This window comes from Camelus bactrianus, chromosome 12 (genome assembly GCF_048773025.1).
Source record: "Camelus bactrianus isolate YW-2024 breed Bactrian camel chromosome 12, ASM4877302v1, whole genome shotgun sequence".
NCBI lineage: Eukaryota > Metazoa > Chordata > Mammalia > Artiodactyla > Camelidae > Camelus > Camelus bactrianus.
In genome coordinates, this window is record NC_133550.1 from 56,036,840 (window position 1) to 56,064,764 (window position 27,925).

General features: G+C 35.9%; 2 protein-coding genes across 2 annotated transcripts in view; one reads left to right on the forward strand and one right to left on the reverse strand.

Annotated features, from left to right (window-relative positions):
• Nucleotides 1–1,979: 1,979 nt before the first annotated feature.
• Nucleotides 1,980–14,354, reverse strand: THAP2 (THAP domain containing 2). Its single transcript, XM_010958865.3, has 3 exons — nucleotides 14,051–14,354; nucleotides 7,583–7,778; nucleotides 1,980–5,194 (listed from the first exon to the last, which is right to left on the reverse strand). Exons 1-3 carry the CDS (start codon nucleotides 14,119–14,121, stop codon nucleotides 4,838–4,840), a joined length of 624 nt encoding a protein of 207 aa, XP_010957167.1. The 5' UTR covers nucleotides 14,122–14,354; the 3' UTR covers nucleotides 1,980–4,837.
• Nucleotides 14,355–15,018: 664 nt separating this feature from the next.
• The window catches only part of ZFC3H1 (zinc finger C3H1-type containing), a 46,574-nt gene continuing 33,667 nt past the window's right edge, over nucleotides 15,019–27,925 (forward strand). Inside the window, exons 1-3 of the mRNA XM_010958866.3 lie at nucleotides 15,019–15,616; nucleotides 20,093–20,509; nucleotides 27,848–27,912. Coding sequence (XP_010957168.1) covers nucleotides 15,019–15,616; nucleotides 20,093–20,509; nucleotides 27,848–27,912 — 1,080 coding nt within the window. The remainder of the gene's footprint in view (nucleotides 15,617–20,092; nucleotides 20,510–27,847; nucleotides 27,913–27,925) is intronic.

Consider the following 27,925-nt stretch of genomic DNA (forward strand, 5'->3'; position numbering starts at 1 on the left):
ATAATACCAATTGTAAAATTCATCCCGATGGTAAAAGAGCACTTACCATTACTAGGAAAATAGCAGTGGATTCTATCTACAATCCCTTTGAATCTAAGCCAAAGGAGTGGTTTAGATTTTCTAGTATCTGCTAGGAAAAGTGTGCTAGTATTTGAATGGCTAATATATTCATATCACACCCGAGGCCCAAAAAGAAAAAGAACAAAACACACACACACACACACACACACACACACACACACACACACACACACACTGCCTTGAAAGAACTCAGAAAATGAAGGTAGATATGCAGACAATAACATTATAATAAGATGACGACTTTATCCAAGTTATGTATAAAACAGGACTCAAGGAGAGAAGCACTTATGTCACTTTGGTATGTTAAGGGAAAGTGTCACAGAGAGAGGGAGCATCAGAGCTAGGACTTAAAAAGATGACAGGGAGTTGGCTAAATGACCAAGCTAAGGAAAGGGCAATATGTAAGGATTGGTCGTTAAGAGAGCGAAAATAGAAGTTCATGAGAATAGAGAATTTAGAGATAACAAGATCTGAAATACTAAATAATTAAACTGAAAATTCATCTGAGAAGTAGGCATATTTGCTTTCTTGACATTGAACCCAAAGATTTTTTTTTTCTTACCTTTTGGAGCACAAATTTTAAAAGCCTAGAAGTAAGTTAAAGGCTGATATGTCATATTAGATCCAACTCATTCTAAAAGGACATTAGGGAGAGGGTGGGGAGCAGTGGGGGTAGGATAAATGAGTATTTTTTCCTGTAGACTCAAGGACAGGAACTATGTCTATCTGGTTCATCCTAGTTTGTTCAGCATCTCTTAGTGAATGTTAAAATAGTATTTCTTGAATTAAAGCACTACATAATATTTTAATAACCAGAAAAAAATCAATAAAAGAAAATATCTTATTTCCTTGTTATTAAAATAATGCTTTGGTAAGCAAATCTACAAATAAATCTTCATGTGGGCCTCAAATAATCGTCAGGACAGACGGTTTTCATAGTCCTTCATATATCTGGTGTAGACTGCATAACCAGTATTACAAACAGTGCAAATAAACTATAATGTATGTTTAGATATAATTTGAGCCATAAAAATGAAAATGATAATTCTTCTTCAGACTTTATATATCTTTATTTTGCTTACAGTTTCTTTCACTTCAGGGAGAGAGACTTCTACAGAAGCATTTTAGGAGATCAATTTAGGGGAAAGATTCCCACAGAAATGTTTCTGTACATATTTTGGAAATAATCAGCATTACAGTAATTTCCTTGGAGAAATTTTTAATATCAACATACTCAGGATGTTTTTGTGAAAAGAATATGCAGTTGTTTAATACAAATTATAAAATCATTAAGTTTAGAAAGTTTCCAACTGTCTAAATACCAAAAGAATCCCATATTCTGGCATAAAGATGAACCATTTTCTGTATTATACCAAAATTAAAATTTACCCGTATTCTAACACTGAGAAATGAGATAAAAAACCAACATTATAAAGTGTAACCTAGAAAAGATAACAATGACTTCATAGACCATCTTTACTATCTATATACACAACATTTTTTATTTTAATTTTTGAGACACACGACTTGCCCTGTTTTAATGATTCATATATTTAACACAAGGTTATAATGTGAAGGGCAGAGTAAAGGATTTGGAGGCCAAAGACCAGTGTCACCTAGAACTTTCGAGATTACTACATTTCCACCCCCTATGCCAGGTGCACATTGTAAACGTCTGAATGAATAAATAAATTACATTAACAAGGATTTCTTTATCTATACATTGGAGATAGTAGCACCTACCACACAGACTATTTGTAAAGAACAAGTAAGAGAGCTAATGGGTGCCACAATATTTTGTTAGCTTTAAGACTCTGAGTTAAAATTATTTTTAAAAAGTTGTGTTAGTAGGGATTGTTATTTTGTAAAAATATCAAATGTCAAATAAACTCGAATACTTAGCTTTGATAAAGTATTTTATTTAGTTATGTTTTCCTTTTAACTAGATAACACTAACAACAAATTTGTTCAGTGTTCATTTTAAAGGGAAAAAATGCTTTACAATTCATTAAGAAAACACTGTTATGTAATTCAGGTCAACAACAATGTCCTACAAAGTCTCTTCTGGTAAATCATTATAAAAAGAAATCTGTTTTGTTTCAAAAGAAAAGTATTTTATAAAAAGGTCTAAAGTTTACATGTTCTCCTTAAATTCCAATTCAACAGTATTTACCAAAGTATGTCACACATCCTTCTTTCATAGCATTTATCATATTGTATTGTAAATAATGTTTGCTTCTCTCAAGAGACTTGGAGCAAAGTTAAGGGCAGAAAATTATGTCATATTCATTTTTATGTCAAGTTCCTAGCCTTTGGCTGGTTCTTTGTAGAGGTTAGTGTCTAGTAGACACAGAATGAATGACAGATGTAGAGCAGAGGATATATGTTGTGTCCCGCAGAGGACAAAGAGCTATTATTTTGATTAGTTTTATGATATATGGTCTAAGTGATAAGAAGTTTATCAACAAACTGAAAACAGGATTTTAACAGATTCCTTTTAGGTTTTTCTCTATGAATGAAAGTAGTTTTAAAAGTAGATGGATATATGTTAACAAAGCATTTGATGCAGGGCAACTTTGGAGCATATTATCCGAACTGTAACATGAAAATGACATGAAAAAAAAAACAGCAAAAAAATAGGTGGTGTCGAATAGTAATGAATGAAGTCTAAGTAACTTTGCCAAAAGCTTGTTGTATTTTATAATGTTTTACTTTTTTTATTTTAAAAATGTTACATTAAGATAGCAAGAAATTATCATAGAGGGACTCACCCTGCATTAGTATTTTGTTTTGTATCGGGGAGAGGCAGTGAACCATATAAGAGTTTATACTTAAAAAAATGTAGATTATGTTTAAATGATTATTTGCCCAACTTACTTTGGGGTAGAAATGTGTTCGCTGTTGATTATATATGAAACCACATAAAGATAGTTAAAACATGTAGTGACAGTTCCAAGGAGCTACATCCAATATTTAAGATAAAGATAAAAAGACTAACAAGGTTTATACAATACACAGAATTTTCATAAATATTTTAAGTGCCTGACGATAACTACAACAGACATTTCCTACCTTTGCCTTTGTGAATCTAGTTGCTTGGGAGGCATTCCTTATAAAAAGAAAGAGTGCTGGGGGGAGGGCATAGCGCAGCCGTAGAGTGCTTGCCTAGCATGCATCCAATGCCCTGGGTTCAAATAAATAAAAAATGTTATTACCCCCCCCAAAAAAGAAAGGATGTTAATGTAAAAAGACTGTCGCTAGGATCTAAGCAAATGTTACAAAAAATAAGTTTTTTTTTTAAATCATAAAGTAGCCATTACCTTGTAGGAAAGATATGCAGTAATATGTGGTTATGTTTATGTTACTTTCATATGGTGGTGTCAGAAGCTCAAATCAGGCCTGAATAACCTGACTGTACAATAATAAGTTTTTACACGATTTGACCAAAGCTGTTTAAAGGGAAGAGTTCTTATTACACATTTATCAGGTAATATAAGGCAAACCCTTTAATTGAGTGGAAACTATAAGAATAGTTCTGATGTTCTATTCTGTATAATAATTAGCATCTGCATAGCTTTATCACAGACACATGTATTTTTATAGGGAGCTACATTTCATTTCCCCTGTGCAGTATGGCTGCTCTATTTGACTCTCACTAAAAAAGGAGATAGAAAGCAAGCTGATATGTAAGATAAATTGATTCCATTTTAGGTTATAAGTTGTGAAGGTATAATATGGTAAGTACTTTTCTATAATTCAATGCTGATGTGGGTTTATGGGGAAAAAAAAGAAAGCTTAAGAGTTTTGGTATTAATACACAGGGGGAGTATTCCTAACATGGAACTTTGTAGCCTGTTTGCCTATTAATGCATCAGTTTTGAAACTGGAGATGTAATATTTTTATTATGAGAAAAATGTAGGATACATTTATCTTTTTGTTTGATTAAAGTAAAAGCTGGATCCCAATCTCTGCATTATTTCATAGCATATTTTCTTAGAAGGTGAATATACATATCAGCTACCAGTTTTTACTAGTCTGAGGTACTTGAGGCCTTACCTAGTGTAGATGATTCAAGGGTACTTCACATTCAAAAATAGTATTTTCAAAATACTTTACAAGCTACTGCCAAAGCTAATTTTGTTTTCAAGGCCATGATTAGTTCACTTTTACTGATAAAAGGACAGTTTAAATAAAAGAACCTGCCCTGTACTTCAGGTTTTTTTCTATAATTTTTCCAAATCACAGTGCCAATAATGATTTAATTAATACAGTTTTAAAGTCATATTTCATGTTGGTTAACTCCTACTAAGCATCTTATTTAGAATGTAATATCCCAACTTTGGTACAGGAAAAATTTTTTTTCTAATGTAAATTAAACACATTACTTGTCATAGACTGTTCTTTAAAGTAGTTTAAAAAGACAAAAACACAAAACATCTCGCAAACATACAATTTCCTAGCAAAAAAATGTTAAGTACATAATTCTCACGTAAGGCACTTCCATTCTCATTCAAATAAGTTGCATAAAAAGTTTTCAATTGTTTTGTAATCAGATGTTCATAAATTATGCAGTAATGATGTTACTTCAAGTAAAACTTTATTAAATATCCAATTTTGGAATAAATTTCCTTAAATATCTTTACCTTTGAATAGAATGAAGGATGAGCATCAAATTCTATGCAGGGTAATCTTAAATGAAGGTACTCTTGGTCTGTTTTAGATTTAGAGAATTGGTAACATTTTTCCTTGTTCATCTCATTCAAGAATCTTGAAATCTTCCAAAGGAAGACTGCTTAAGGCGGTTGGTAAAATGTGTTCTGATGTGCTCTTAGGTGATAAGCTGTTTGCTTCTAGATTCTTTATCAAGCACGTGGCTTTGATCCAACGTCGAGTTGCTCGGCGTTCTTTTTGTAGGCAAGTTTTCATTTTCCTTCTTAAGCTTGCTATTTCCTTTTCCAGTTTGATTATCCTCTTTTTTGCCTCCATAGGATTCCTAAAGGCATAACTGTGTTCTAGTAGTACTTGCTGACTGCTAATGTTTGATTTTAAATTAGATGGTCCAGTTGGAGTACAACTCTTGTTCTTCTTCAGAAGATTCCTTGACTTGAGTTTCTGAGCCAAATAAAATTAGAAGGTTGAACATAAATTATGGAATATCACACATAAGTAAATTTTGTCCAGTTTTGGATAACAGTATTTAAACTGCTCTTTTAAAAACTGATTTTAAAAGTTTGATAGGCAACATCAGCAGCCCATCTCATAATCATGGATTCAAGTTTCTCAGCTGGTTGAATTAACTCCAGTCACCTATTTCTCTTTACTTTCTCTCTCCAGAGGGATACAAGCATTGGTTTGGAAATAAGACTATGGACTTCCAAGGTCTCTTCCAAATTACTGAGTAAGATTCTATAGACTTAAAAAAATCCTTTGCAATATTCCCCCTAAGGCCAATATAGCATGCATTGAGACATTTGGTTTATCTGTGATACTAATTTGATTCTCTCAATCTGATTAATATTTCAGACCTCTGGTCCTACTTAATAAAAACATATTCCCAAGCATCAGTTTGGGAATGGATTTATTTGTTGATTGTTCATAGTTAACATCTTACATTCCAGAATCTGGCTAGGAAATTTCTGCCCAAATCAGAGACCTGAGGACCTGTTTTTGGGAGGTTACTCTTTTTTTTTTTTTTTTTGGTTTTTTTTTTCTTGAAGAGGGAGGTAATTATGTTTGTTTGTTTGTTTGTTTGTTTATTTATTTATTTATTTATTCTTAGAGGAGGTGCTGGGGATTGAACCCAGGACCTCATGCATGCTAAGCATGTGCTCTAGCGGTTGAGCTATATCCTCCCCCTTTCCTTTATTTCTTTCTTTCGATCAGTCAAGTCCTATTAATTCTACCTCCTAAATATCTCTATCATGAATCCTGTCTTCTCAATCATTCTTAATGCTACTTAATGCCCACATCAGGCCCATATCATTCATGTCTAGCTTGAATATATTAAAACCTTATTTACTGATCTTTGACTCATTTTGATCCTCACTAGTCCCTGTTCTGCCACCAGAATAATTTTCTAACAGATTTGATGTTTTTATACTGGCTGAACTGCTGTTTGCCTCCCCATTATCTAAAGAAAAAAAAAATCTTTACACGATATACTATACTATTTAGGGTCTCACCCATTATGCCATTCACCATCTTGATTTATATGCCAGCAACATTAAACCACTGATAGATTATCTTCCCAGATTAGCTCATAAATTTGTGTCTTTCATTCATTCAACAAACATTTATTTAAATGCAGGAATTCCTTTATGAATTCCTGGGGACACAACATTGAACAAATAAAAGAAATATGGTTCCTGTCATCATGAAACCTACAAATGGCACTCCTGCTGCCTAGGGGAATTGGCAGGGACTCTTTTTTGATCTTTATATCCTCAGTATCGAACTTAGATTTTGACATAATGTAAAATTCAGTAAATATTTGTTGAATGAATAAATGATCAAAATGTCAAAAACAAGGTATACTTCAAACTCAATAGATGTTTGAGTGTGTACTACATGCCAAGCACTGGTTGAGGTACTGAGGATTCAGAAGTGAAGTTCTTGCCTTCCTGGAGCTTTTCTAGTACCTGTGATAATTAGTTCACTACAGTCTCCTGTCCTGTTCAGGTAATAGCTTGTGTACATTTACAAATTTAACTGTCACTAATAACTCAAGAAAAACAGTGGTTTTTCCTCTCTCTGAGAAAAGATGTCCTTTTCAAAGCTAAACTCCCTTTTTGTTCATTCTACTCCTTCTTAACCTTTTAGGGGCCCTGTCTTTCTCAGCTAGCTTTCCTCTCTGATCAGATCTTCCCTAACTAGACAAAACATTGTCTTAATACATTCATACTATACCTTAATTCTCTTCTTCCTTTTAAGTATTACTTGCTAACATTTATTTTCCACTCAGCCCTTAGCTCATTAGCTTTTGTTCTCATCATGCTTCTGTAGTTGTCCTCTGCAAGGTCAGGAACGCTCTTCTAAGTTCCAAGCTCAGGCCCAGCCTAAAAGCCTCAGCTCTATGAAGTTTCATGTTATGCCTCCCTCTGAATGTATGTTCTTTGGTGTAACTCTGGTATTCTTTGGGTGTGCTGCTCTGAGAGCACTTAGCACACATTATTTGTATGTTGTCTTAAAATCAGAGCAGAGCAATGCTGGAGGTTTCATTATTCACGATTTCTCAGTTTTACCAGTGGGTCAATTATGGATAATAGTTGGCAGTAGTGTAAAATTCCAATATAGTACACAATTTGGATTTGGGAAAGAATATTAGAGTCTGGAGAGCTGAGCTCCAATTCTAGCCGACATCTTTATTGCACAATTTTGCAACTTTCTTGAGGCATATAATTATACATGAATTTCAGTATATTCTGAATTGTTCTGTTTTATAAGCAAAAAAGGGTGAATTCTAAAAATGGTAAAATGGAGTAGAAGAAAAATATTACCTACCATAGACTTTATATGGGTACAAAAATCAAAAATGGTTGGAACAGCATCCATTTTAAGTCGTCGAGTTTGTCCTGTTAGGTCAAAACAGGAGGCTTCAAAGTGCTTTGAACAAAGAAAAGTATGTTTTCCTGGCACAAAATTTTTGCGCCTAACCAGGCGAACCCATTCTTTTCTTCTTTTAGGATCCAAAGGAAACCTTTAAAAAAAAAAAAAAAAAAAAAAAAAAAAAAAAAAGAAAAGGCAACTGAAATTCCAACTATCATGCTTCTGGTTGCATCTAAATGGTTAAAAGAAATTTTGAAAGGTGACAATTTGGTGTCTTTCATTTACATAAAAGTTTTTTAACTTTCCAACATTTAGACACTGGAACAGGAATCAGTAATGCCAATTTTTATAAGTTGTAAACAAATTAATAAAAAAACTGACTTAAGTGGCTTAATTTTTCAGTTTTAATCCCAAACTAGTCTTCAACAAGGGCAGTAAAAATAATCAAGACTAAATTGATCTATATCAAACTTACATAGAATCATTGTAAGCAGGAGTAATTTTACAATGCTTTGATCTGCTGCTAATGTATGTGGTCAAGATAATATCTACAGATTAAATTTTATCAAGACAGATTCTGATATTCCTTCCTCTGTGTTCCTTCATTATGACACTTACCACACACACTGCTCTGTAATTTTCCATTTTAATAAATTCCCAGTGAAATCAAAGTAGATTAAAACTTTCTTGAGGATAGGGATCATTGTATCTTTTTATCTATCTTTAATATTTACACAGTGCCTTGCAAACAGTAGAGGCTTGACAAAAATTTGCTTAATTAATATAAATACAGAATATATAAATTAATAATTCACTATATTACTTCTATTAAGTTAAACTACATATATTAAAAAAAAGAAAAAGAACTCTTAAGCTACGCAGTACAGTAGAAAGTATAATTATTACAAAAAGTAAAATGCTGATGACAGGTCCAGCAGTAATGTTTTTCCTTTCATATTTATTTCAAATATAAAATGTAGTGATATGTACCCAGTGTACACCTATTAAGGAAAGAAAAATATAAAGGACTGTCTAAAAATTCTAGTGGTAACTGTTGGCTGGACTTGGGAATTAAAGTATCAACATTCACAGGTAGTAAGTTTGAGTTGAATTCTTTAGTTTGACTGCCTTTTCCTTTAAGCATTAAAGATGAACTCACTAGGGCTTAAAAAGAACCATTAAGTTTATGTTAGAAGATCACGTGGCTCAGAAACTCCCAGCTGAAGCTTCACTAGGTAACAGCTTTGGCTCTATCAGATACCCGAGGCTTGCTCAAATTATCAGCAGGGAGGGGCACTAAGAGATGAAAGCCCAGATTTACTGGCAAAAACCATGCTGTCTCCTGCTCCCATCCCTCACAATCCCAGGTACACCCCGATCTGAAGATACTAAAATTTGTACGTCGCTCTGCAGTTCACATGCTTTCATATTATGCACATCTTTTCCTATTTCATTAGAAACCTCTGATGGAGAATTTCTCTACTCTCCCTAGCCCTCACCTTTTAATAATTATGTATTCTCACTTCAAAGCTCTCTGTTCTAATATTTAATGATTCGGAAATGTTTCCTGAGCCTAAGCTAAAAAATCAGGCTTTAGTTTATAAGCACATTTTTTTTCTTGCTGGGTGCCTTAATAAAGGCTCAACAAGTAAGTACTATCATTGTATTAGAACCTATATGTATAAGACTTCAGATATGCGAAGACTGTCTTTTAGATGCTTTTCAACCCCCCCCCCCCATTTTTAAGCTCTTTTTTAAACTAAAAAAGTTTTAAATTATGAAACCAATGCCTCCAATTGAACCTTAACTTGGTCAAATTCTTCCTCCTTCTTTTAAGACTCAGTTTAGGAATCTCGTCTTCCTAAGAAAGCTTTTCATGATCAGAAGACTTGATTAGATGTTACTATATCATATAGCACTAATACAACTGTATTCTAATTGTTTACTTTTCTATCTCCACCAGTAGATCATAGGTTTCTCCTGGTTAGGAGCTGTTTTTCACTGTTTTTCCTGTTAACTAAGCACTCAATGAACTTCTCTCTGAACAAAGTAATGGAGTTATTTTGGCATTACTAAATAATCTTTAGATTATCTGTGTTGAAATAAAATGATAATCAACAATTTTATATTTGATATTTGGGTAATGTTTTATACAGCATTAACCTTAATCATTTTTTGCCATGTATTGTTTGGCTTTTTCTCAGTATATTCAAAGGGTGGGAGAAGTAACCCATTTATTATTTAAGTAATAGTAAATTCTGTAAATATTAAAAAATTACTGTGGTGTTAACAGATGGATATATTCTTGTCTACACAATAGAACTAAGCTTTCAGAAACATTAGATGTTTTGGAAAATCACTCAGTATTTTAAAGAATGCAATTTTGCTTGGGTTTTTAATAAATAGATTAATGTCACTTACATTCAAAGCACTGAAGACATAGTGGTAAACAAACTTGACCTACCTTTATGATATCTACCTTGTATGAAGGGTATACTGTAATGGGAAAGGGAGAGAATCAAAGAGCTTGATGTAGTAGAAAAGACTGGCTGAGAACACTGTCTCTGGAATCAAACCAGGTATCAATCCTGGCTCCTTCACATAATAGCTGGCTGACTTTAAGCAAGTTGTTTAACCTTTTTAGGCCTCGGTTTTATCACCTATAAAGTGAATAATGGCACCTAGTGTGATTCCAGGGATTAAATGAGACAATGTGAATAAATGCTTAGCCCAATGCATAGTACATGGTAAATACTAAATAAATGCTGTTTTTTATTATTATAAAAGTAATGACAAGTATCATGAGTGTTATGAAAGGGTAAGTACAGGATTGCATGGCACCATTAAACAGGAAGAGCTAATCTAGTCAAGAGGCCCTAAGAGTACAAGTTAGGGAAATTCAGGTGGGAGTAGTGAAGAATGTTAACAGTATCTTGGGGACAGGGAAGAGTGTTATGACATGAACTGATGATGGAGGGCCTTCTAAGTTAAAAAGTAATTTTAAACTTTATCCAAAATGGCATTGGTAAGCCATTAAGAGGTCTAATTTAGAAAGCTGATTGTTAACAGAAAATATTTAAACTAGTTGTCAAACACAGCCATTATTAAAAATTAAATTATGTACATTTGCATTTAAATAAGTTAAAAACAAAGGTAATAAATACTAAAAATCGATCACTTACTAATTATTTTAGCATTATCTATATTCTTGAGGTATTGGTGCCTGTTACACCTGTATGGAATAAATGCTATAGAATAGGGTAGTACTGCACATTTCTTTCCAACTCCATCATCAGTGATGTCATGTTGGTAGCTTAAAGCCAGCCATGGTAGGAGTACTTATATCACGGAAATTGGGCAAACAGTACAAATCAGGGCTTTTCCCCTTCCCTGGAGATCCTGTTGTTAAACATTTAGCAACACACCATTGATTACAGAAGAGTAGTTAGAAGTGCATGAATGGAAGCAGTGAACCAGTTAAGAGGTTGTAATAATCCAATCAAGAGGGAATGCTGAGAAATCAAGGGAGGATGACCTCCCAGTTTCTGAGTGGATGGTGTGTCTGTTTACTGAGAAAGGAATACGGGAAGTAGGGTAGGTTTGAAAGAAGGGCAAGTTCATTACCAGTTTTAGTATGTTGAATGCGAGAACCTGAAGAGACCAGGGAAACACTAAGACACTTCACTCATTAGAGATTTGGACTGGAGGTATTGATTTGGGAGGCATCAACAAGTAACAGTTAACTGAGACCACAGGAACAGTTGCAATCATTTTGATAAGAGTGGGAAGAACTTGGTCGAGGGGTGGAGTGAGGGGATGGCAGAGGATACTGAAATTAGACTACACGAGGAAGATGAAAATCACAAAGCTAGTGTCAAAAGTTCAAAGTAGAGAGTATTTTAAAGAGTATATGATCATAGGCCATGAAAAAAGGATGCAGGAGCGGTAATTCATCTCAGCAAGAGCAGTTTCAAAAGATTATTGGAAGACTTAGGTTGGAATGGGCTGAGTACGAGATAAGAAAAATGGAGGCAGTAAGTTTAGGCAACATAAGTTGTACATGGGGATAAAGAAATTGTGAACGAAAAGTACTGCAAACCACACCAGTAAACAAAGAATGCTGAAGCCATCAAGTCATCAGCGGCTGCCGCCACCCCTCAGTAAAGACAAGCCTGCAGCCCGGCCTCTGCAGCCACTCAGTGGTGCACTCTGAGGGGAATCAGAATAAGAAAGGACAGGGTACTGGCCCTAGATAGCTAGATGCTTGTTAAAGGAATGAATTCAATGAGCCCAAATGTTTGCTCCCTCCCATACATAGAAAAGCACTCAATTCTTTAAGTTGAGATGCCTGGTTTTCTTTAGATAACAAGTAATCTTTTATTCCAACTATCTGGTCTTTGTTGTAACGCTCCTATGTAACCTAGCTCCTCTGCTACCTCTTCAGAGCAGTCCCTTAGAGTGATCTGAGGAGCTGTCATCCCAGCTCGAGTCCTCCCGCCAAATAAAGCAACTCTCAACTTTTAGGTTATGCATTTATTTCAGTCGACAAAGTCTACCAATGTCCTAGGAGAGGAGTGAATTAGATGTTGTTTGTATTTATGAAATAGGAATGTATTTTTATTATAAATTAGGACCAAAAGTTCTGGGGTTACATGTGAAAATGTTAATTTCATAGCAGGCAAATGGTAGAAAACAGAAAGGAGGTTATGTCTGTTAATGTACCACCGTGCATTTCTTAAACATTCAATATTATTGGTGTCTTGACTCCTCCCTCTCCTTCATCTTCTAAATCAAATTACCACATATGGTAGTTTCTCCTCAAACATTTCTCAAATCTGTCCACTTCTTTCCATCCCTACTGTTAGTACCACTCTAGTCGACGCCACTGGGTGGCCTCACCCTTGTTTTACTACAGGTTCCTAACTTTTTTCTCCACCAGCTCTCACCTGTTCTAATCCAATGCTGATTGTGCCAACAAAAGAAGTACACTGTATCTAATAGAAGTTAGCTTTGTAGCAGGATTTCCCTCTGAAATAGTAGACACATTAGCATTTTGTAACAAGCTCCTTTCTCATCAAATTCATCTCTTGATGCTTGACCAGCACTTTAAGGAACACTATAATTCTCCGCACTGCAGCCTGAGGGCTTTTTAATATGCAAATCTAATCATGCCATTCTTTTTAAATCCTCCATGGCTTCTCAAGTACTCATTGGATAAAACAGAAAATCCTTGAAGTAGCATACAGGACCAAATCTCTGTCACCTTTTGGTCCCATTTGAAACTTCATATTCTTTGAGAAGTGTTGTTCTTTCACTTTCCAAGGGTAAGGTAGGTCTTCCTGAAGGTCTCGTCTGTGGCACTTAACTGTATTTATTTACATCAGTCTTTCTCGTTCCAACCCCAGGAGGGTAAGAATTTTCTGGATCCCTAGCACAATGTCAGCCAAATAAGAGCTTGGTATATATGTGAGAAATGAATGAATGAAGCACTGTATTTGCATGAAGTAGATGAAAAACAAACACGGACAAAGATTTTTTTTTTTTTTAAGTGGTAGCTTTTAATAAGGGGACATGTTTAGTCATAATAAGGTGGGGAGAAACGTCAGGGATGTAATTTTCCACATTCTAAGATCTTACTAAGTTGTGAGATACATAAAACCAGAATTGTTTCCACTTAACTTTTTGAATGCTTCTTTTCTTCAGGCATGTGGCAGGCACTTGCAGAGAAGGTAAACATTTACAGAGTAGTAGTATATCGCATGTAGTGTTCAAAGCGCTTTCAAGAGTTCTGATTTGACAGAACTAAAAAATTCTGATTGCTCTTCCAGCAAACGAAGGAAAAACGTAACCTAGGTTCTTTTTTTTTTTATACTACTCTGTTCTAGTAAGAATACAAAGATTATCTTTTCCACTTTCATTAACATCACTTAATTCCACAGCTATCAATGATGACTCAAGTCCTCCGCAGTTACTGTACGTGACTATTAAAAATCTAAATGCTTCCCGTGTCAGTTCAGCTATTGAGAAACAACTAATTTTAACGGGAACACAGCAGGCTGTTTAAGTGACTGCTGACTTGAACAAGAAGATCTCGCTTCCTCTTAATGGCGTCATTTATGTTAAGACCCGGTCTAATACATAGGCGTTAAAGAGTAGAAAATTAAGGTATCCTCCTGTCACTTCTCTAAGCAATGATCACCGTACAGAACTTGGATCTCTTTTCCAAAGTGAGTAAACCTTCCTCAAAGGGAGAAGCAAATTGGACAGATTTGAGAAACACACACAAAGGGCAAAAATGATGCTTCCTTGCTACTCGCCGGCTAGCGAAGTTACTAGAATGAGCAGACTCCCGTTCTTTCCGCACAAGCGACACACCGTCCAGGCGCTCCCGTTTCCGTCACCCCCACTCCCCGCCCAGGTTACCTGTGGAAGCTGATGTTAATGTGCTTGTTGTAGGTAGTGGCACAGCCCGCCGCGGCGCAATTGGTCGGCATTTCCCGTTCCCCCTCATTCGGCGCTGTCTTAAGCCTGATCTGAGGCGCGGGCTGCTACCCTTACTCCGGGCAGAGACTGGCCAAGCGAGGCGGGGACAGGGCCCACCGAACTGAGCCGTCGGAGCTGAGGGGGAAGAAGGGGTCTCTGTGCGTGTGTGTTGGGGAAGGCCGGGGGGTGGGGGTGGGGAGGAGTGTCAACCTTTCTCTTTATTAATATGGCGGACTCGAGCCAGCGGAGCTGACAGTTCTGGAGCTCCAGTCGCCTCCGTCTGCCCTCACCAACATGGCGGACGCAACCCGCTCCCTCCCCGGCGCCCAAAAGGGAGAGGGACTACTGCGTCTTTTTGGCAGCCATCCTCGGAGCAGTTAAAAAGAGGTGTGTCTCCCCCATTACTACAGAACTCTCTCACGGCGGAGATTAAGAACAGGCCCCCCTACCCCGCCACGCACCCAGAAATCCCAAACCAGAATTTGGGGTGGGTTTGAGCCAAGGACTGGAAGGACAAACCCGAGGCCACAGGCGGAAAGGACTACAACTCCCAGCGAGAATCGCGCTGTCCTAAAGATTATCGCGTGACCCGGGAGCCTTGTTTCCTGCGTGCCCCAGGAAGTGACGTCACGACCAGAGCCACTTCCAGAGTCCCTTTCTCGCGAGGCGGAAGAGCCCTGATCGCGGAGGAGCAAGGGGGCGCTAGGGAAGGGAACTGGGTTGCGACGGTCCGGCGAGAAAGAGCTGGGGTGCGGGGAAGTTGGGGAGCAGACCCCGCTAGGTGTCCGAGTAGGGTAAGGCCGCACCGACCGGGTCCGTTAGGAAAGAAGGAAACCGAGGAGGAAAGCAACTGTCGGGCGGATCCCCGGACCGAGAGCTAAGGTTGTGTGGCAGGCGCTGCTCCCGGGATGGCGACCGCAGATACTCCGGCCCCGGCCTCCAGTGGCCTCTCGCCCAAGGAAGAAGGGGAACTCGAAGATGGGGAGATCAGCGACGACGATAATAACAGCCAGATACGGAGCCGGAGCAGCAGCAGCAGCAGCGGCGGCGGGCTGTTACCGTACCCGCGGCGAAGGCCTCCTCACCCGGCCCGGGGCGGTGGATCCGGCGGAGGCGGTGGCTCCTCCTCGTCGTCGTCCTCTTCTCAGCAGCAGCTGAGGAATTTCTCACGCTCGCGGCACGCGTCGGAGCGAGGCCACCTCAGGGGACATAGCAGCTACCGACCCAAAGAGCCGTTCCGGTCTCACCCGCCCTCCGTGCGGATGCCTTCGAGCTCACTGTCCGAAAGCAGCCCCCGGCCGTCCTTCTGGGAACGGAGCCACATCGCATTGGACCGTTTCCGTTTTCGAGGCAGGCCTTACCGGGGTGGGAGTCGCTGGAGTCGGGGGCGAGGAGGGGGCGAGCGAGGAGGCAAGCCCGGGGGCAGACCTCCTCTGGGAGGAGGAGCGGGATCCGGATTCAGCAGCAGTCAGAACTGGCGAGAGCCCTCTCCACCTCGGAAGAGTTGTATCCTTAACGTGGCGGTCTGCCCTGGGTGTGTCACTTACTGAAGTTCCCTTTAGCTTCATTACTAGGTCTATGGGATGAGTAACTTCTCTGAACCATCAGAACCGCTTATTTGTCACTGTCAGTACACTTAACGTCAGTGGTTTTTTGGTAATCCCCATGTGTCAAACTGTAGCGTTGTTTCTTAAAAATACTTTATTGGGTATATTGCTTTTTTAACATTAACGTGTCTTGGATGGGGGCCAAACTAGTGGAATCTAAGACTGTAAAATCAGACTTGTAATAGTACGTCAGAAGCCCAGGTTTCATTAGCCTTGGGTTTTGCTAGTACAGGAAGTTTGTTTTTATGTGAAGTTCACTTAGATTGTTAGAGGGAGAAAAAAATACTAGCCGTAAAAAGTTTGGGGAACACTGTTACTTACACCATATCAGACTGTCACATTGAAAATTGTGAAGTTTCATTTTGCATAATCCTACCGTTTTTATTGATAGTTCGGTTTTTACCTTTCTTGATTTATTCTTGCACATTGCTGCTTTTTAAAGTAGGGGAAAAAACCCAACTTTATTAATTCAGAAGTTTGAAATTCATATATCTTTTGGGAAAACTTTACCTCCTTAAATTCTTTATTTCTTACGTTCATATTTTGGACATTTTATAATTCCTAGTGCTGACAAATGTGGGCTAGAGAGAGAACGAAACTTAATAGCATTTTTATTTTAATATTACAGAAGCCATGGGGTTTATGGCAGGGTGGAGATTATGGAGAGGTTGAGAAGGAAAATATCTAAATATTTGATTTTTGTCCCCTCTTATCTCATTCTTAGTTATCGTTAACATTCCTGAGTTTACTTATCTGAGGGTTTGCTAAGGTTTGCACATTTTACGATGTGTTTGTAAAACTATGTCTTGACTTACTCCATGGTAACGCATAAAATAGTTGGTTTACTAAGCACTTTTATTACTGGCTGTAATTTCCATGGTGTAATGATTTTTTTTTTAATATAGTGATTATATATGACGCTTACATATAGTGACATTTGGGAGACACTTAACATTATTTTGACAGAGTACTTAGGATCGAATAGTCTTTCCCAGATGTTATAATAAAAGGGGGACAAGAAATGTAGATTTAGGTAAGTAGTAGCAGCTATGGTGCTCATAGTCTGGAAAAAGTGGTACTACCAAAAGTTGGGTTAAGAGCATTCCAGCATTGTTTCAGAAAAAAAAAAAAAATTACACAAGTATTTAACTTTTAAAAAGAGAATGTTCTTTCTGTAAAGTTAGAAAACCTCTAACATATTTTTTTTAACCAAGGATTTGTTGTCAAATCTGAGTCTAAAAACAGAAAGGCTTATTTAAGTACATATATGTGTATTTTTTAAAAATCCAGCGATGAAACTTGTAATTTGTGTTGGAGAAACAAATGTAAATAATTACAGTTCGGTGTAAAAAGTTCAAGTTGAGGTATTTACAAAGTACTGTGGGAGTTTAAAATTTTTTCTTAGTTTATTTTATGTTAGAGAAGGGAGTGATGATTGGGTTTGCCTGGCTCCTGCCTTTTGCCTTCTCTCTGTCCATTCATTCAGTACCACTTTGGCCTCTACCACATACCTTTATTAATTGTTAAGCTTATATGTTTTTATTAATAAACAGGCATATGATGTTGTGAAACAAGTACAGGAACATATCCAGCCTGACTTTGGTAGTAACTTATCACAAATGAGCTGTCCTGCTGTTTTTCTTTTTACAGATGTTGCTCTGAAGGATAATTGGTTTGGTTCTCTGCTCACTGTTTTCCTCATGAAGTATCATTAATCCATCCCAGAGGTGGTATTCTTTATACGAATTTGTGAAGGAAAAAGTAGCTCCCAGCCACTTTTGTATAATGTGAGCAAACAAAATTTGTAATATAAAATTTTACTAATTTAGATTCGATACCAAGATAGTACTAGGTTTTATTCATATTACCACTGTGTGATTGTAATAATGACATTTTAATTTTACAGATATTGCAGTAAGAAGAAATAAGAGCTATTCTGTGACTCATTTCCATAATCTAGAAGTGAAGTTGCATGAGTACAGGTGGTTTTTTTTTTTAAACTTTTTTCTCTGTAATAATTAAGGTTTATTAGATGCAGCTTTAAAGAAACAGAATACCAGATTCTGTTGCAGTACTTATTTTCATTCTCATTCATTAAAAAATTTCCTTAGTGATAGACAGTTTGTCAGTCAGTGTTACTGTTTGTCTCCTTTGGATGACTACTGGTTTGAACTTTCAGATCTGATCAGAGCTAACATAATTAGGCCAGGGTCCCTTATCAGTAGAAAGTCATTCCACTTTCACCTGTAGTTGTAAAGATTGAACGGCAGTTCTTTTTGTAAATCAGGTTTCAGTTAGAAATTGCCTCTTGACAAATTTAAAATTACATCTTTTAAGTTTTGGTTTCATCTTAGCTCTTCTGTGTAGATAGAAGTAGGAGATTTTGTTTAGCCTTGAAAATTAGTTGGCTATAACTTAATTGCTTCTTTTCGTTTTTGTCCTTTAGTTATTTTGTTATTTGTTAGTGTACTGAATCTTTTCCCTTTGCAGATGTTTCCAAAGTCTCTAGTCATATTTTTTTAAGTTACTGTGGTTGTGTGTTTAGATGGCTCCATTGAAAAAGTGAGATGTAAATGCAGATAATTACAGAATTTGTGTACAGAATGTGATATTGGTGTGGAGGAGAACATAATTCTCTGGCTTCACGTAGTAGGTGACAATTGAATTGGGGTCAGTTTGAGGAACAGAAAAACCTATACACAAAGCTATGTATAAATTGTAATAAACATGGAAGAGGTGAGATTGGAAAGGAATCATGATGGCATATGCCATTATAAGGATTCTGAACTCTATTCTTAGTGAGAATTAAACTAGGGAAGAGATCTGATCAGATTTGTGTTCTGGAAAGATTAGTTTAGCAACTGGATGGGAGATGGCTTGTGGGAGATAGAACCGCAGATCTCTATCACCAGGCAAAACTATGGGAATGCATTAGAACACTCAAAATGAAAAGATACAGGGTAAGTGAAGCTCGCTGGCGACTACCACTGTTGGAGGAGTTGAGAGAGAAAGGAATTGTGAAGATATAAAGGAAAAAAAAAAGAGGGAGACAAGGGGCACAGTGGAGTTATGGAAGCCAAGAAGGAAGTGGTTTACAGTGTCTAATGCTGCAGAGAAGTCAGGTAAAATAAGGTTTGAAAACGTGACAGATAATGGAAAAAAAAAAAAAAAGAAAAAGAAAAAACATGACAGATAAACTTAGCCAGCAGAAGCCAGATTCCATTTGAAGAGTAAGGCAGATAATGAGAAACTAGTATTCTCTCAAGAAACTTAGCTCTAAGGAGGAGAGATCAGAAAACCAAAGATTTACTAGAACAGCTTTGCTGCAGAACTGTTAAAGATTTTCAGTTGTAATGCTTATTTAGTTTCTAAATTATTTGTGGTGATTCACATTCTTAAATTGGCCATTAGAGAAGTTTAAAAATCTTTGCAGATTGCTTGTTGGGTAAGTTAGAAGAAACTTTATATCCTAGCCGATTCAAATGATCTGTAAATGACATTGTATTAAAACCACGTAAAGTACTTGTCTTTTCTTTTGTTAATTTCTAGGTTAGAGAAGTGAAGTGTAACACTTCTCCTACATATGAAATTTTTTGAGTAAATTGTAGTTTGGAACTTTGTAGCCATTTCCAACCAAGAAGTTGTATTTTATGTATCACTATGAGAAGAAAAAAGGCCCAAAATAATTAGTTTAGATATCCTTATCTTCAGGGGAAAATTAGTTTAGAGGATACAGTTTGGATACAACTTAAAGGTTTTATTTTTTATTATATAACTGCCTTCATTGTCTTAGTTGTATATATGTTGGATATTAGTATACTTTATGAGCTCTAAGATTATGTGTTAAATTTTTAATACATTTCCTATTCATAATTTAGTCTCAACTACTAATTGTCAATGTTTATTTTTATATCAATTTTTTTAAATTTGAGACAAGAGAAGAAACTAACTAAAAAGAAGAAACGTTTTCTCCTGATTATGTGAAGTGTAAATTATCCACATCTGTAACAAACCATTCAGTTTCTCCCCTCTTCCTTCAGAAAGGAATCTTTAACATCCAGCTCATTATGGGCTTTCCTGATAACTACAGAAGGAAAGATGCTGTGATCTAAGTAGGTGGAGTGCCTGTGGATACTGCTGGTAGTAACTGACACTAGTGGTTTTGTAAGTGGACTGTTTGTAGGGATACTTGTTAAATTTGAAATGTGGGCATGAAAGTGGGCATTAGCACACGTGTTAAGTGGAATTTAGTCATTTAAAAATATCAATTCATCTTGAAAAACAGAAAGGGAGACAGTTCATTCATAAATTAATGTGTTTTTGTTAAATTAACTGGAAAATTTTTGGAAACTGGTTTCCTTAATATGCTGTTCAGCCAAAAGTTTTGGAAGATCTCCATCAAGAAAACAGAATTATTCATCAAAAAGTGAAAACTGTGGGGAAGAAACTTTTGAAGATTTACTTCTGAAGTATAAACAGATACAGTTGGAACTAGAGTGCATCAATAAGGATGAGAAGCTAGCTTTGAGTAGCAAAGAGGAGAATGTGCAGGAAGATCCCAAAACATTGAACTTTGAGGACCAAACAAGCACTGATAATGTCAGTATTACAAAGGACTCAAGTAAAGAAGTAGCTCCTGAGGAGAAAACACAGGTCAAAACTTTTCAGGCATTTGAATTAAAACCACTCAGGCAAAAATTGACTTTACCAGGAGACAAGAACCGGTTGAAAAAAGTTAAAGATGGAACAAAGCAGCTTTCCCTGAAATCTGACACTACTGAACCTAGTCAAGGTAATGGAATTAAAAATTTCAATTAGAGATTCTTCTTTCTCTAAACGGGTAACTAGTTAATTTGGCAGCATACTTCATTGAAATGATTCTGATGTTTTATATGTGAATTCTTTTTTGCACTTTCTACATAGACAGTCAGTACTGAATGATGGCAAGTTTTGTTTCATTCAGTCTCCCTTTTGGCCTTACCTGCCTGTCAGGACTGATAATACAGTTTTTAACATAAGCGATAGTAGTGGCACCTTTGTTCCTAAACTTACAGGGGACCCCTTGCCATTTACTTTTTTTGCCTTGCCATTTACTTTTAAATGTAATGTTGGCTAAGTTTTTGTAGTTATCTTTTATTGAGTAAAGGAAATGTTGACTCCCCCCCAACCCCGCACCAGTTTCTTGTTTGAAATTTTCAGCATGAATAGATGTTGAAGTTTATCAAATCTTTTTTATTCATTATGGAGAAGAGCATCTAATTTTTCTCCTTTAATTTATTAGTGTAATGGATATTATTAAGGTTTTTTTTTTTTTTTTTTTTTTTGGTGGTGTTTGTTTGTTTTAAGTGGAGGTACTGGGGATTGAACCCAGGACCTTGTGCATGCTAGGCATGCACTCTACCACTGAGCTATACCCTCCCCTTTGTAATGGATATTATTGATTTTTTTGTAGTGTTAAACCACCCTCGTATACTTGGGATAAATCCAGCTAGTTGATATTATGTCTTGTTTATACATCATGGATTTGGTTTGTTAATTTTTTCTTTACCTCTTTTTTATGAATGTATAATTTATATTCAGTAAAAATTTACCCTTTTCAGTGTATAGTTCTTTGAATTTTGACAAATGCAGGCAGTTGGGTAACAGTTGCCAGCCACCACTATTAAGATACAGAACAGTTACATTTACTCCCACTGATTCCCTCATGCCACCAACCCTCCCTGGTAACTACTTACCTGTTTTCTGACTCTGCTTTTACCTGTTCCAGAATGTCATATAAGTGAAGTCATATAGTACCTTGCCATTTAACCCCAGCTTCTTTCACTTAGCATCTTGTCTTTGAGATTCATCCATCTGGTTGCATATATCAGTAGATGATTCTGTTTTATTGCTGAATGTTCCATCGTATGGCTGTGCTACAGTTTGTTTATCCATTTCCCACTTCAGGGACATTTGGGTTCTTCAGTTTGGGGCAGTTGTTAAATCTTCATAAATGAAGGTTTGCTAATCTTTTATTTGGAATTTTTCATCTGGGTTCATAGCCTGTAGTTTTTTCCCTTTATCCTTGCCAGGTTTTTGTACAAGATTTTGATGCTCACAGTGAGTTGGGGAGTGGTTTCTTTATTCTCTGGAATAAGTTTTAAGATTGGAATCATTCCTAGGATATTTGGTAGATCTTTCTAGTAAAATTATCTGGGCCAAGATGGAGTTTTTTCTGGGAAGGTTTTAAACTACTGACTGTTCATATTGTCTATTTCTGGTTTAGGTAAACTGTATTTTTCTAGTAATATGTTTGTTTCCTTAAAGTTGTACTGTTTATAAAAAATTATTCTTAAGAATCTTACTTCTTCTTATCTGTAGTATTTGTAAGTTGTGTCTTCCCCTACCTTTAAAAGATTTTCCCAGAAATAAGTATAAATTTTTGGTTCTCTACTATTAGCATCTTTTTGGGCTATAAAATTCCTACTTTAGTTGTATCTCAGTTTGTGATATGTAAATATTTTTTCGTTCACTTCTAATTGTTTTCTAATTTTTGTTATTCTTTGGCCTGTAGGCTATTTGGAAGTGTGTTTCTTAACTTCCAAACATGTAGGTTTTCTAGCTATGTTTTTTGCTATTGACTTTTAAGTCAATCCCATTGTTGGAGAGTGAGAGCTGTATGGTACCAATTTTTTGAAATATTTGTAGAGACTTGCTTTATTGTCTAGTATGTGATTGATTTTTGTAACTGTTCTTTGTTTGAAAGGAATGTATGAATTGTTATTGCAAGCTTTTATGTTCAGATATTCCTTCTAAGATGTGAACATTTTTTGATCTGCTTAGTCTATCATACTGAGAGGTCTGCTAAAATCTGCCACTTGTGATGGTTGATTTCTGGTTTTCAGTTTTTGTTTTAAATACTTTGAGGCTGGGGAATTTTAAATACTTTGAGGCTGGAGAATTCTCGTTATTATGTAGTGACCTTCTTTATCTCTAGTAATGTTTTTCCCTAGAAGGCTATTTTATCTCAATTGCTGCACCATCTTTCTCTTAAGTATATATGTTTTGTATATCATTTTCCATCCTTTCAGTCTTTCTGTATCCTCATGTTCCAAATGTAACTTGTGCATTCTGTAGAGCTAGATTTCAATTGTAATTTAATCTAACAATCTTCTTTTAACAAGAACATTTGGTTTGTTCACATTTTTTTCATGATTACTGATATTGGTATTTATTGCCTTTGCTCTTTTTTTCTCTTTTGCCTCTTTTGATTTTTTTTTTATACATTCTTATGCTCTCCCTGATACACAAGGACTAACGCCTACCATTTCCTGTGCATTTAACACTTTCTTGGCTCAGTCTTCCTTCTATATCTAGAATCACTTATACTTAAAATACATTTTTTTGGAATTTGCTTTACTGTCTGCTATATAGAAAACTTTCTTCTGTTTATCTTCTTTTAAAGACGTTTTTCCTAGGCTTAGAATTCTACAGTGGTTAATTGTATCCTCAGTATATTCAAGGTATTTCCTGGCTTCCATTGTTGATTTTGAAAAGTCAGCTATTGGTCTTAATAGTTTCTAATTTAAAGGTAACCTGTCTTTTTTTTTTAAAGTTACTTTAAAGATCCTAGTTTTGATTTTTGTCTTGATAATCTGTAGTTTAACTATGCTGTATTGCAGGGTTTTTTTGTTGTTGTTGTTGTTGTTTTTTTTTTTTTTTTGTCCAGCTTGGGATTTGTTTTGCTTCTAGTTTTCACTGATTCTGAAAATTGTCATTATCTCCTAAAATATTGTCTCAGACTCTTCCTTTTTGGAACTCTGTATAGATGTATGTTATATTAAATCATCTCACTGTAGCTCTCATTTCTCCTAATGTTGTTTAAGTTTCTATCTGTTTATGACTGCTGCATTCTGGAAGATTTCCTCTGGTGTATCTTTCAGCTCACCTAGTTCTCTCTTTAGCTATGTCTGATTGGCTTTAAGCCCACCTATTGAGTTTTAAATTTCAGTTATAGTTTTTATTTTAGTATTTCATTTTTATTTTGTTTTCTAAATCACTTTGGTCATTGTTTTTTATTTTTTCTCTCTCCTTATTTTCCAAATTTATCTTTATTTCTTTAAACATGTTAACTGTGGATTTGTTTTGTTTTCCTCCTTTGCCTCCTAATTTTCTATATCTGGGTCTAATTTCTGATGGTTTTGCTCTTTCTTCTGGTTCTCATTTTTCGTACCTTCTTTTCTTGAATGTTTAGTGATTTTTGTTTTTTAAGTGAGATGTCCATTTTCCTTTGAACATTTCTGGTAAAGATTTTTGGAGGCCTGTACAAAGGTGGATTTCCTACAGAGGATTTACTTTTGTGGCTGTTAAGCAGCTAAGTAGGCTTTTGATTTGGGACTGCTCTATATTTGAAGTTTTCAAGGCAACCCATGTGGTATAAATTTGGTTGCAAACCCAAGTGGTGACTGATTTTGGTTACACGTTCTTTGGGAATTGTTTTTTGTTTTTCAGCTTAGGACCATGGTTCCAGATAGGCAGTTTTGAAAATTATACCCCAGTGAGATAGAAGAGATATGCAATAATTATGGCATATAGTAAGAATGAATGAAAGCCTGCAGTAATGCAAAGAAAGGATCGAATGTCTTCAGTTGGATTTAGAAAGGTTTTATAGTGGTTGAAATGTTTGATATATGTCTTGGAAAATGAATCTTTCTGAGAAATCAGAAGGAACCAAATGAGCAGATGAAGGCACAGAGAACTTTTAAAGGATATTGAGATTGGTCTAATATGGGTGCGATGTGGGATATATGTGTGCTTTGGAGAGGGGTTGGACATAAATTTATAAAAGGATAGATTGAGATTGGATTGCAAAGGGCCTTGAATTTGAATGTCTTGCTATGGAATTTAGATTTTCTTTAAACCTTAGTTGGGCCATCAGATATTTTTAAGCAGGAAAATGATGTCAGTTTTAGAAAAATAACTGGCAGCAGTGTAGAAGAGAGATTGGATGAAAAGAAAAGCTAAAATTTATCTGAATCAAGAGATTATATGATTAGTGCTAAAACATATGTATTTCCGTACCCTAATCTTCAGCAAAACTTTCAGCTCTGCCATTAAACTTTTAAATTGTTATGGGTCAGCTTTTTTCCCTATTTCCTCTCAACAGTTCTTCTAAACCTTTGTCATTTCTTTTAGGGTTTTACTCAACTTTTATCCCTATTGTTAGCCAATGAGCTTACCTCCTATTTCAGGTGATCTCACTCAACTTTCAGCTTTTCACTTCCTGCTTGTAAACTTACATCCATATCGATTTTCATTTCAGTTCCTCTGTTCTGAGGAAGTGGTACCCTTCTTGTTTATGGCCACTTTGTTTTAACCTGATTCCTAGCTCTTAACTTCTCCCACCTTCTCTGGGACTTTGCTCTGTGTATTGTTTATTCTGATTCATCTTTAACCACTTTCTCTTAAGGGATTCTTATTATAAACATATTTGAGTTTTCCATCCCAAAATTTAAACAATCCTTCCTTCCGTTGTCCCTTAACTTCTTTTTAACCAGACTTTTGGAAAGGCTAGTCTACGGTGCTTCTTTTCACTTTACGTCTTGTTCTTAACTCAGTGCATTTTGCTTTTCTGCCCCTATCAGAATACTGAAACTATGGCACAGTTACTTTGACCTGATGGCAAAATTCATTTTTGATTTTCATTCATTTTTTAGTTTCATTCTTCCATTTATTCAAAAATTAGTTGAACACTTTATTCCAGAGTCTTATAAATTCATCAGTGAACAAAATAGACAATCATTTATGCTCTCATGGGGTTGTATTTTAAGAAGGGGAGACAGTAAATACGATGAGTAAATAATAATTATAGAAAGAGAAAAAGCCTAGGAGGGTAAGTTAGGATGGAGATAATGGGTATAGGCTGCAGTATTAATGGGTGATCAGGAGAGCATGAATTTGGAGGTGAGATTTAAACAAAGATTTTGAAGATAGTGGGGGAATAGCCAGTTGGATATCTGGGGAAAAGAAGTTTCTAGGCAAAGAGAATAAATAGCTGGAGCACTGATTTTCCAACTGTGTCCTTTGGGCTTTCTTTACCTGGGAACTTGACAGAAATGCAAATTATCAGGCCCAACCCTAGATCTACTAAAGTGGAAACTCTGAAAACGGAGCTCAGCAATCTGTATTTAACAAGTCTTCCTGTTAATTCTAATGCCTACTGAAGTTTGAGAATCACTGAACTAGAATAATGCACCTTAGGCAGAAGAGTTGTGGCATATTTGGGGAGTAACGGGGAGACCTGTGCCACTAAAGAAGAGAGAGTTGGGGGATGAATAGTGGGAGAGGTCAGATGTAATAGGTTGGGACATATAGAGCTTTATGAGAACTTTGGTTTTTATTCTAAGTGAGATAGGAGCTCTTCCAGGCTCTTGGCATCATTTGTTTTATATTCTCAAAGGATCACTTTGGCTGAAATGTTGAGAATATTCTATAGGAAGTAGATACATCTATCTATATTCAGTAATGTTTTTCTCACTGATCTTGAAACTTTGAGATTTCTGTGATACTGTACTTTTCTGGAATTTCTTACAACCTTCTGATTTTCCTTTTTTAAAAAAAATACTTTTCCTTTGTAACTTAACTGTTCACGTCCTTGGTGTTCCATTCTTCTGAGGTATTCTCAATTATTATGATTTTAACTACCACCGATGTCCTGATGATTGTCTCTAGCTCAGTTTCGAATTTCAGGTAATAATTTTTAAAATACTGCATGACTGCACAAGACCAGTTTTCATTTTGGGAGTACTGAGTAATTGAAATAATAATTATATTGTAGAGAGGCACGACAGTGGTAGGACAATGCCTGACTACACATTCGGTCCTTTAAACCATCGCCTGCTTTTGCAGTCTTTGTGTAAAGCTGAATTTATGGCCTGAAGTTTATGATTTGTGCTTGGTGCTTATTAGGTGTCTGCCAGCTTAATAGATACTTGGCTCTATGCTACCTTCAGGGGAGGTACTGCCACCTTTTATAGACGAGAGAGATCCTTGTCAATTAATAGACTTGTAATTACTTAATGAAACTCATAAGTTTCTTTCGTAGGAGAAATGTTTGGTGCTTTCTTCTTCTATTATTGAAAATCTGTCAATCATGTTATGACAGATTCACATTTCTAAAACAAGTCTCATTGTGGAACTGACTTAACTCGAAGTTTGGTGGTTGAAGAGCCTTCCGTGTACTTTTTCTAGGGCACTTTATTGATAATTTCTATTTGTTGAATAAGTAGCCTATTCTTTTACCATTAGGCCTTGTTGAACAATCAAATTAGGATGTTTGGAACACTGGCAGTTGGTATTATGGGGGAAAAAAATACGAAAAAACTATACTTGGAGTGTAGACTTAGTTTGAATCTGGCTTTACAAATTCAGTTGTGTCATCTTGAGGAAAGATTCTCTTAGTTTTTAACTTCACCTGTTTTAGCTACAAAAGTGTCCCTCTCAGTACTGTTGTAAATACCCTGTAACTTTATTGTGTGATTTGTAGAGCTGTCATAGATTAGATTAACGTATAAATAAGATTTTGTAAATAACTATCAGAAATCTTGGTCCAAGGCTAGAGTTCTGGAAATGTGTGGATGGACTTAATCTTAATACTTAACCTACTTCTGCTGATGCTTTCTTAGATAAATAGAAGACATTTCTTTAATGAATTAATCCAATACAGTCTCTAAATGTTGAATTCATTTCAACTTTAGAGATCTGAAATAATCATCATATATTCTTATCCGTGTGTTATCTATTCATTCAGTAATGAAGCTTTGTTTCTTATCTATCTGCTCTACAAATTCTGTTCTTATTTGAAATAATTGTTTTTAGTTCAGATGTCATTTTCTTATAGTGTGTTTTTAATTTATAATTTAATATTTTGAATTGGTTTGCCTTATAACTTTCCAAAATAAGGCTGCTATGAAAAGTGGTCAGATTTTCATTTTCTTTAGCAACATTTCTTCCCTTTTGGTTGGGAGATTGAGAAAATGGGACCCTTTAATGAGACTCTTTACAAAAAAATAACTAATAAATATTGTATAGCATTTTATTTTAATTGTAGCAATCTTTTAAAGTATTCAGAGTATGCTGTTTTATTTTAAAGGATTAGAAGATAAAGAACAAAATTTAACAAGAAGAATTAGTGCCTCAGATATTCTATCTGAAAAGGTAAGATACTTCC